This window comes from Lepidothrix coronata, unplaced genomic scaffold, assembly GCF_001604755.1.
Source record: "Lepidothrix coronata isolate B3197 unplaced genomic scaffold, Lepidothrix_coronata-1.0 Scaffold24, whole genome shotgun sequence".
In the NCBI taxonomy this organism is placed as follows: Eukaryota; Metazoa; Chordata; class Aves; order Passeriformes; family Pipridae; genus Lepidothrix; species Lepidothrix coronata.
The window spans coordinates 2,611,722-2,621,772 of record NW_016690204.1 but is presented as its reverse complement, the minus strand read 5'-3'; the positions used below and the strand labels follow the sequence as shown (position 1 = coordinate 2,621,772).

General features: G+C 61.1%; 1 protein-coding gene across 2 annotated transcripts; it reads left to right on the top strand.

The window, feature by feature from the left end:
• The first annotated feature begins 2,064 nt into the window (after window positions 1–2,064).
• UBALD1 (UBA like domain containing 1) lies at window positions 2,065–10,021 on the top strand. Of its 2 annotated transcripts, none has more exons than XM_017809109.1 (3): window positions 2,065–2,359; window positions 7,836–7,895; window positions 8,889–10,021. In XM_017809109.1, exons 1-3 carry the CDS (start codon window positions 2,252–2,254, stop codon window positions 9,207–9,209), a joined length of 489 nt encoding a protein of 162 aa, XP_017664598.1. In that variant the 5' UTR covers window positions 2,065–2,251; the 3' UTR covers window positions 9,210–10,021. The 2 variants fall into 2 exon arrangements, with proteins under 2 accessions (XP_017664598.1, XP_017664597.1); XM_017809108.1 differs by lacking the exon at window positions 2,065–2,359 and adding an exon at window positions 3,509–3,675.
• The last annotated feature ends 30 nt before the right edge of the window (window positions 10,022–10,051 follow it).

The window sequence follows — 10,051 nt, the reverse complement described above, 5'->3', positions numbered from 1 at the left end:
ATGAAAAGACTTCCACAAGGTACAGGGTAGCCTGAGGCTCCAGGTGCCATCATGGTGTGGGGTGAGAGTGACCAAGCTGGGGAGGACCAGGGTTAAACAGCCAGGGCTCCTTCCCCTGGGACCCTGCAGAGCCCCGGGGTGGGGAGGAGACCTCAGCTCCTGCACTGCCTTCCAGCTCAGCAAAATCCATCCAGGAAAAGGTGAGCCTGGAGCCACTCTCCAGCACAACCTGGAGAAGAGCAGGAGGATAGAGGAGGGATCCTTCAAACCCCTCCATAGAGCCTGGTGAGGAGGCAGAGCGGCCGGAGGGACACCCACCCTCACACTGCCACAGGTTTCTCCAGCCACCACCATCTGCCCTTCAGGAGTCTCCTTGGACATCTCTGCTGGGGAGGCAGCTACAAGCACGCTTGTGTAAACAGGGAAATCTGTTTCCCCGCAAACCTCCCAGTCACCGGAGCAGCTCATCCAAAGTCCAGCTGCTCAGGGGTTTATTACCCAGCGAAGCAAATTGCTTCGTATCAGTTGTCCCCTGCCCAGAGCTGTCACTCGCTTTGTTTGTCAGGTATAACAAGGGTCAGGAGCCCTGGAGACTACACACAGTTCTTCCTCACCAGAAGGAGTGGTGAGCCCATGAACTTTGCCTTCCTAAACGCTGCCCTGCTCCAAAGGGCTTCCAACCCTCTCCAAGAAGCCCTGCTGGGCCAGGCCCAGCCCTTCTCCCTTCAAATACCCAACTGCAAGGTTTCTAAAAGTTTCTGGTTCTTTCTGATTAAAATAATCCTTCAGGAGATTTGTTTTTCCAGCTGTATTTACACCGTGCTGGCTACAGATCTCCCCTTGCTGCTTCTCTCTGGGGGTTGTCTCCTTGGAAAAATGACCTGTCACCTCTTGCTGTGTCCCACTGCCACACTGTACAGCTGAGCTCTCACTTGGATTTAGGCAGTGACACACACAGGTGGAGGAGGAAAACCCCTCAGCCTGGGAATTCTCCAAGCCCTGGAGTGCTCTGGTTACTAAAGGACACGTGGAAGATGGTGACCAGCTTTGGACAATACCAGAGCAATTCCTGCCTGGCCAGCGAAGGCTGCAAAGCCTGAGCTTCAGCCGTTTAATCCTCACGGCTCAGAAACACCTATGGCCGCACCTAACTGCTGGCTGGGGCCAGAGGTGTCAGCGAACAAACCCCTCGTGGTGAGGATAAACGCCTCCAAACCGTAGGAGATGGCCTCAGGAAACACGGAGGGGGCTGGAGGTCTTAACGAGCCTTGTGAAGCCAGCGCTTCCCTGTGTCTTTTCCCTTGCTCTTCCCTGGCTTTCCTCCCCACAGGCGCGTGTCTGTGCCTTCTTATCCCTAGCAACATCACTGTCCGCCCGCCAGGGCCCCGAGCTTTCATCTGCCGCGGCTCTCAAAGGAGCCTTTCGCGGGGCCGGCAGTCCCCTGGCACCTTCCAGAACCTTCTCCGGCTGCCACCTCTCACTCCAAGAGTCAGTGGGGTGCACGGACACGCTGCGGCTGAGGGAAAAACGGGAACAGCAGGGGCTGGAGCAACCCCTCCGTGGTTTACTGGCACTGCGGGAGGACGCGGGGCCAAAGGGCCGCTGCTGCTGCTCCACCATCTCAGGCCCCGCTGGGGGCTGTGCGGGAGCTGCGAGACAAGGGGCTCCCAGCAGAGCCGCGAAGGCTGCGGGGGCATCGCGGGGGCCACACGTTACCGGTGCGGGGCAGAAGGGGCAGCACAGGGGCAGCACCGGCGGCCCCGCTCGCTCAGCCCAGCCCGGCCCCGCCGCTCCCGCACGTCAACAGGAAACCGCACGCGGCCCGACTGTAAACACCGCCCGCGCCCACGTGACTGCCGGGCCCCGCCCCCCGCCTCGCGCGCGGCCCCGCCCCCGCCGCCCTCCCATTGGGCGCCGCGCCGTTGTTGACCATATACGGTCAGGTACTACGGAGCCGCGGGACCCGATTGGCTGGCCCCGCGCGTCACTCAGCGCGCGCCGGCGGCTCGGCAAACAAAGCGGGGCCTGCCGGGAGTTGTGGTCCGCATGGGGGGAGGGCGGCGCGGCGGGAGAAGGGCGCGGACTACAGGCCCCAGGCGGCGCCGCGCGGGCCGGGCCGCGCCGGCCCCGCCCCCCGGCGGCCGTGGGCGGGGCCGGGGCGGGCGCCGTGAGTCAGTGCCCGGTAAACATTGGCGTGAGCCGCCGGCCCCGCCGTGCTGGCGGCGCCCTGAGGGCGGCGGGGGCCGCGGCCATGGACGAGCTCAAGCACCAGGTGATGATCAACCAGTTCGTGCTGGCGGCCGGCTGCGCCGCCGACCAGGCCAAGCAGCTGCTGCAAGCGGCCCACTGGCAGTTCGAGGTGAGGCCGCCGCCCCGGTGCCGGTCCCGGGCGGGGCCCCCGCGTGGGGCGGCCGTGGTGGTGGGGGCGGAATTCGGGCAGCGTGGGCCCTGCGGACACGCTGCTTCTCCCCCTCTCCGCTCGCCCACGCGCGGCGGGGCCGGGCCGGGCCCCCCGTGGGCGCCACGCGGGGCGGGGGGAGCGGGGCCACGTTGCGCGGGGGGAGGCTGGGGGGGCAGCCCCGCCGGACCGGGGGAGCAGAACCCTCCTCCTGTCCCCCCCCGCAGCCCGCACAGACCCTCCCGTGTGGCCGTGGGCTGTAAGAGCCCCGCGCAGCCTTTCCCACGGCCCTGCCCCGGGGAGTTTTGAGTACCTCGGGCGGCCGTGGGAGAGGAGACTTTGTAGGTCAAAGCTTTTCTGGCTCCCAGACGCCTTTTTTCCCCTCGCCCGCGGGCGGGATACTCCGTGACATTGACAGGGGTGAACGCCGGGCGGGGGGCGCGGGGGGGACTCTTTCGGGGCGCTCTGAGCCCCCGGAGCTCCCCGGAGCTGAAGTGCAAAGGAGCAAAGAGGTGTGCGGTGGCTCTCGCCGGCAAATTGCTTTCTAGATAGGATTTTTCCTCTCCTCCCGCGGCCCCGGCAGCTCCCCGGGCTGGAGCTGATGATTTTGACGCTAATGGCACCTCGGTAATTGAGGTGTCTGCGCTGCGATGCGGGAGCAGGTCTAAGCCAGGCCGGGGAGCTGGAGGCTCCGTCTGTGCCATCCCTGCGGCTGGAGCCTCTCTCCCCCCGCCCGGGTGGGCGCCGGGCTCCTCGGCGGCGTTCGGGGGCTGTTCCCTAAGGGAACGGCTGCCGGATGGATCGGGAACGGTCTCGGGATTCCCAGGGTGCTCAGTCAGGCGTTCCGAGCCGAGCCGTGCGTGTCCGGGGAGCGCGGGGTGGGTTTTTAGGGATGCTGGGGAGGCCGAGCCGCGTTGCCCTCCACCGCGTCCCACTGCCGGGAGCACCGTGGCGTGGGATGTGCTGCATGTGTAGCGTGCTCTGGGGTTTGTTTACTAACACAGCCTGGCTGTGTGGCCCTCTGGGACAGGCGGGAGCCGCTTCCACCACCTCCGTGCGTTGTCGCAAAAGAGCTGGGGAGGGGATGACAAAAGTTTAACTTCTCTATGAAAAGGCGCTTTTTTTTGCAGAACTTTGCCACCGTTTGGCGAGTTGCACAAGTACAAACAGCCGTCTCCTGCCGGCTGGGCACTCACATGACTCAGAGGAAGCTGGGCTGTAAACAAACGCTGCGACGACGAGCCGTTACCATGTTCCCACTCACTTTTGGTGCAACGGTCAGATAATTCCCTTTGCAAAATGGCCGCTGGGCACGGCTCCTTCTGGGAGCCACGCTGGGGAGGGAGCACCTCCCGACCACTCCTGCCTGCTCCCACCTCTTGCCCGGGTTGCTTTTGTTATTCTGGTGCAGCACCCGTTTGCCGGCTGGTGTGTGCCTACGCTGGGTGTGAATTGGTGGGGTTCAGGCGAGTTCAGTGGTGTAAATTAATAGTGCCCTGCGAGCCAAAGTGCTGCTTCAGGGGCACGGTGTGAATTGGATCAGCCTGCCCGTACCCTGAGGGTGTTGATTCTGCCTGTAAGACCATCATGGGCAGAGGTGTTCTGCGCAGGGGGGAGGAGGGGAGCTGAGTGGCCCAGCGGCACAACAGCAGGAGTTGGGTTCTCCCAGCTCTGTGCCTCTGTCCTGGCCAGGGCACTCCTGGCACCCATCTGCCCTGCCCAGGACCTTCCCTGCCTGTAGCAGCCCCTGGGTGTCGGTCATGGGCAGGAGGGAGAGGGAGGCTGCTGTGAAACAGGGACAGCTTCGGGATGCAGGTATTTTGGGACCACTTTCCTGGGCTCGAGCTGCTTTGGGGCTGCTCAGGGGCCCTTGTATGTGGAGGAGGATGCAATGGGGGCTGCAGAGGGGTTTTGCTGCATGGAGTGGGGCAAAGGAACATCATCCAGCGAGCAGGGTGGGAGATCAGGAGAACATTTGGGATACAGCCACGTTCTGTGTGGTGTGAGCTGATTGGAGCCTGTACCGAGTTCAGGGGCTTGACCAGGGAGCCATTTGTTTTGCATCCCATCCGTCCCTGGGGAATGGGGCAGCAGTGTGTGGATCACCTCTCCCACTCGCTGTGACTCCATTCCTGTTTCCTGGGGACGGTGGGCAGGGGTTTTCCTGTCATGCCTGGTGTAGTTTGCAGCCCTTGCAGCACCGTGAGCCCTCCCAGGGACAGCTGCCGTGGGTGCCAGCCGGAATGGTGGTGCCAGCCCAGCCCTCCAGCAGCTGGAGCAGTGCCATGACTGGTTGCAGGGGGAGGCTTACAGTTCAGAGGAAGCAGCTTGGAGTGTCTCTGGCCCCTCCAGGGCCGCAGGTGCTGGCTTTTTGGGAGAAGCCAGAGAGAGCAGCAGGTACCTCCTCCATGGCTGGAACCCAGCAGGCTGCCAGGCAGAGTTTGCAGGGTCTCACATGGGGCTGAGCAGTGGATCAGGCAGAAAGGTGTTGTTCAGTTTTGTTTTGTGCTCGTGTCCCCTGGGGCTGCTTGGGAAGGATAAGATGAAATCTGCTTTTATAAAAACGCACCTTCCTTCCTTTTCCTGGTGCTAAGTGTGTCTCTTCAGTGTAGCGAGCCTGTGTGTGGGGAACAAGAGAAGGAGCAGGTGTCTGGCTCTGCTTGCTGTGCCCATGGTTGGATTTCCACTTCCTCTTAAGTATTTATGTCTTATGAAGCCCCTTCCTTTGTGGCTCAAGGACAGGGTGCTCCCAGGGCTGCTCCAGCACTGGGGCTGCTGGGTCCCCTGTGCTGGCAGCAGGTACAGCACACACCTTCAACCACCCTCTCTCTGACTGGGTCACCACTCTTGGCACCCTGGCAGGGTACCCTGTGTGATCCACCTCCTGTGAAGCTCCTGGTTTTGTGTCCTGGGGGGGATACAGAGGCCTGGTCACCTGCTGAGTGTGACAGGAGACAGGGGCTGAGCTGGGCTCAGGCTCCTCAAGCAGAGAAGCCTTAATTGGCTTTGCTGTTGCACCAGTCACCACAGCACTTGTGACGCTGGCTGGAGACCAGGTGGCACAGGCAGCTTTGGTTACATATGTGTCCCTGGCACACTCCGAGGGGGTGGGAGCGGGTCCCTCCTCTGCAGGGCTGGGGCTCTGCAGGTCCTGGGTCCCTTGGGAGGTGGGCATTGTGCTAGGCAGAGGGGTTGCTCCTGCCATGCTTGGAAAGGGGCAGATGGAGGGGAGGGGACACTCTTTTAGGCAGAGGGGCCTGCACTGGTGGAGTGTTTCCTCTGCCCGGTCCCAGCTGCCATCCCAGCGCTGGCAGGGATCGGTGGGCAGCTCGGGGGGACAGCAGGGACCTGCTCAGCCCCTGTCTGCCAGTGGCACAGTCCAAGATACGAGGCCACTTGGAAAACAGGAGCACAGAGCAGATTTAATCAGCTTATGGTATCTGGCTGCGCCCACACCTCTGCCTGTGCTTCCCGTTCACTGTTCCCCCCTTTCTTATCAGGATCTGTCAGAGCGATAGGGCCTGTGGATGTTGACATCAGACCTCACCCAGGACGAAGGGTAGTGCAGTGATGGGGGTGTCTCTGCCTCAGAAGTGTCTGTTGGACATTTCCTTGATTCTTAGACGTGTGCTGGCCTGTTCAGAGCTCTCTCTGGGCCCACAGACCCTATTTCTGCTGTATGGCCACCGTTTAGATCCGGCAGGTCCTGCCTGCGGGCGCTGAGGGCTCTGAGTTCCCAGCCTGGCTGGGTGCAGGGTTCGGGTGTGTGTTATTAAATGCAGCTATTGCAGGGAAGAGCCTTGCCAGCCCAGCTATTGCACGCTCCCCCCAAGGTTTGGGAGCTGCCAGACTGTGCAGCAGGAATTGCTTCCCCCACCCAGATCTGGATCATTGTTTGCAGATACTGCTCTGGCTGCCACCTGGTCGTGCCAATAGTTTTCTGCTGTGTAGCCAGGAAACCATAAAACCCTTTGCCTTCCCAGGGCCTGCCAGCCTGGGTGTTTGGGGCAGAATTAGTTTTCCATTGGATCAATGAGCTGAGCTGACTCACTGTCATTTATCCCAGCCCTGGGAATGACACAGGAGCATGTGGGCACCAGGATGAAGAGCATGTGTGGTGGTAGGACTGTGGCTGCTGCAGTTGGGTAGGGTTTAGTACAACCTCCCTCTCCTTTTTCCAGGCTTTTCTACCTTTTTTTTTTTTCCCAGCAGCTTGGGTAACCCCAATCTCTGGCTTGTAGGAAGGGAGCAAAGTCTGGGGTGGTGTGGCAGCACCCAGCCCCAGCCCTGCTCCTCACACCCTGCCTTACAGAGCTGCAGGCCCTGGGGAGAGGGCTGAATGGGACACATGGGGGCTTTTCCTCCAACCAGAACTGAATCCAAACCAGTTCTCCAACATTTCCATCAAGTCTGATCTGCAACTGAATCAAAACATTGTTTTCTAGCCCTGACTTGGTTAAAGCCTGGCACAGAACAGGGGTCAGCTTCACTAACATGGAATCACAGAATAGTTTGGGTTGGAAGGGACCTTGAAGATTATCTTGTTCTAACCCCATGCTGTGGGCAGGGGCACCTTCCACTAGACCGTGTTGTTCCAAACCCCATCCTGGCTTTGAACACTCCCAGGGATGGGGCAGCCACAGCTTCCCTGGGCAACCCGTGCCAGGGCCTCACCACCCTCACAGGGAAGAACTTCTCCCACTGTTCCTGTATCAGTTCAGTCCTGTGCACCCCCAAAACTCCTGATGCCTCTGCTCCTCCCAGACCTGGGCTGGGTGTCTGCCCTCCTGGCCATGCTGTTCCTCCAGCCTTCTATCCCTGCAACCCTCATTGTTCTCTCACGTGCCTGTGGCATGTGACATATTTACCAGACTGTTACTGGTTTTAACTGGAAGCCAACCAGGACAATGTCAGTCATCACCGTGCCCCGCCTGCGACCGAATTGGAAATGCTCTGGTGTGTGAGGCAGGCACTTGCTGCATCCCTGGGGATGTCCTGGTGGGAATACAGTGACCATGATCATGTTCTGTTAAGGACACACATTTAACTGGTTCCTGCTGAGGTTGGGTTTGGTTTCCCTCCTCTCCCTGCACACAGTGATTGCAGAGCATGGCTGTGAGTTGTGAAATGCATGCCAGGTTCTGCTCCAGCAGTAGCTGCTCCTCAGAGAGGATGGTCGTCCCAAATACACGTGGCTGTCACCTGCCCTGGTGCAAGCAGATGGCAGGCATGGGTCCCTGCCTGGGGACAGGGAGCAGCTGTGCCCAGCACCCTCCTGTGCAGGCAGGGGCTGTGGGTATGGTCAGCCCCCCAGGGCCTGTTTTTGGATCATCTGTGGGGTCTGTCAAAGCCCTGCCGCTGTGTGCAGGGATGAGGTGGGTGCCGAGTTTGCTTGCTGGTGGTAACACCATCTTCCCTTTTTTCTTCTTGCTTTCAGACTGCTCTCAGTGCTTTTTTCCAAGAAACAAACATCCCCTACAGCCACCACCATCAGATGGTAAGTGCTTTCACAGCTCCCCAGGGCGCAGCACCAGCTGGCAGGCGCTTCAACCTGGTGCTGGTGTCCAGCTCGCTGCTTCCCAGCCCCAGGAGTGCAGGCAGGGAAGTCTGACCGGGCACTGCCAGAGCTGCCTGCCAAGGGAGGTTTTCCTGGAGAGCAGCTGGTGCTACATAGTGGGACAGCAGGGCTGGGAGTGCCCTCAGAGCCCCGCAGAGGGGTTGGGGCTGCACCTCCAAGAGGGACGGTCTGATGGAGGATGTTTTGGGCATGGCCAGTGGTCCATACCAGCCCCAGCATGGGAGAGAGAGCGTGGAGGATCCTGAAGCACTGACCTGTGTAAACACACACACAGATACGTGGTGTTTCCCACCAAGCAGCAGCCACACACACAAGTCCTTGTGTGCTCCCTGGAGCGTGCAAATCCCTGGAGCCTCACCGGAGCGTGCCTCTGGAAGTGTGTAAACACAGGAGAGCATGGGTGCTGCCTGCCTCTTGTGCTCTTCCAGCTGTCCCCAGACTCAGTCCCTCGACTCTCGTGCCCCGGCAGCCTGTAATCTGCTTGGGCAGATGTGTCTTAGGGATTTACTGGCTGCTGTGGCCTCGTTTGACTCTCCAGGACAATTGGGGATTTGGGGCGTGCAGAGCAAGTGCCCGGCAGGGCCAGAGCATGCCCAGTCTCCTGTGGGGTGGGAGCTGGGCCTGAGTCTGGTGCCCACCAAGTCAGAAAGCTGCAGGCCCAGGGGTTGTGGAGCAGAGGGGTTCCCTGAGTTGGGTGGGTACAAGAGTGGGCACAGAGGGTCCTGTCTGGGCCCTCTGACAAGAGCTCTCACCACAGCATCAGTGTAGACCCTTAAATAACAGCGTGGACAGCAGAGCGTGGGTCTGGGGGGGTTCCCTGTGCCATAGCAGTGGGGGCAGAGGGGTCTGTGTGCCCCAGTGGGAGGCAGAAGATAGAGACCCCCCGCCTGACCCTGTGTCTCCTTCCCGCAGATGTGCACTCCCGCCAACACGCCGGCCACGCCGCCCAACTTCCCCGACGCCCTCACCATGTTCTCCCGCCTCAAGGCTTCCGAGAGCTTCAACAGCAGTAGCCCCGTGGCCTCCATGGCAACCTCCCCACCGCCCCCGGCCCCGCCGCTGCCCCAGCACGGGGCCTTCAACCCCGCCTGGCCCACGGCTTCTCCCCCTGGCCAGCAGCAGAGCATGTGGACTCCGGCCGCGCCGGCGCAGCCCGCGGGCTGGCCCGCCGCTGTCTCCCAGCAGGCCACCGCGGAACAGAAGGCCAACGTGACCATGGAGGCAGAGAGATGAGGCCGCGGCCAAGAGCGAACGCGGTGGGGAGGGACCCCTGCATATAAATATTTTTTTTTTTTCCTCCCCCCCCTCCCCAAAGAGGAGAGGAACTCTGCTGCCAGGGCGTCTGGCAGCTGCCGAAACACACGAGAGAAATAGCTGCCTTGCATGGGTTTGGTTTGAAGTAGTTTTTACTTGTTCTCGAGCTGAATGGAGCTCCCCAGAGACAGCGGGAGGCTGCGTGGGACCGGTGCCAGCCTCCATGTGGGACCCCGCCGCTGCCAGACTCTCCGGGAGGGAGCACCCCCTCCTCTCTTGGGACACCGGAGTTTGCATGCCAGTGACATTTACAGAGGAGGTCCCTTCTTCAGGGTCCCCTGGGCCACCCCACTAGGCCAAGTGGGTTGTGCCTGAGTGTTTCCCCCTATCCCTTGGCCCCGCTCGACTGGGTGGGGGCAGATACCCCACGAGGCTTGTTTTTTGTAAGGGGTGAAGAGAGCAAGGGCTGTTCCTGCTCCACCACAGCCTCCACCCTGCACACATCATCCTTGCTGGTGAGCAGGGCTGGGGGACACCGGCTCTTGGGGAGGCATCTGACCCCTCGCCCAGCCCCCGATGGGGAGCAGGGGGTGAGCCACAGTGGCCCGGCTGGGCCAGCACACCCTCCCCTCCACCCCCTGGGATGGGGTTCTCCCCAGGGCTCTTTTGCATGACACAGTGTAACCCTAGAGACTGGGATCGTTTTTAAGCCCTCTGTTCTTTTTCCCGGCGGCTGGAAGTCTCTCCGGATGCGCCGCAGCCGCTTGCAATACACGCTCTTCTGCTTTGAACCCGGTGTCTTTGCTTTGCTCGCAGCAGGG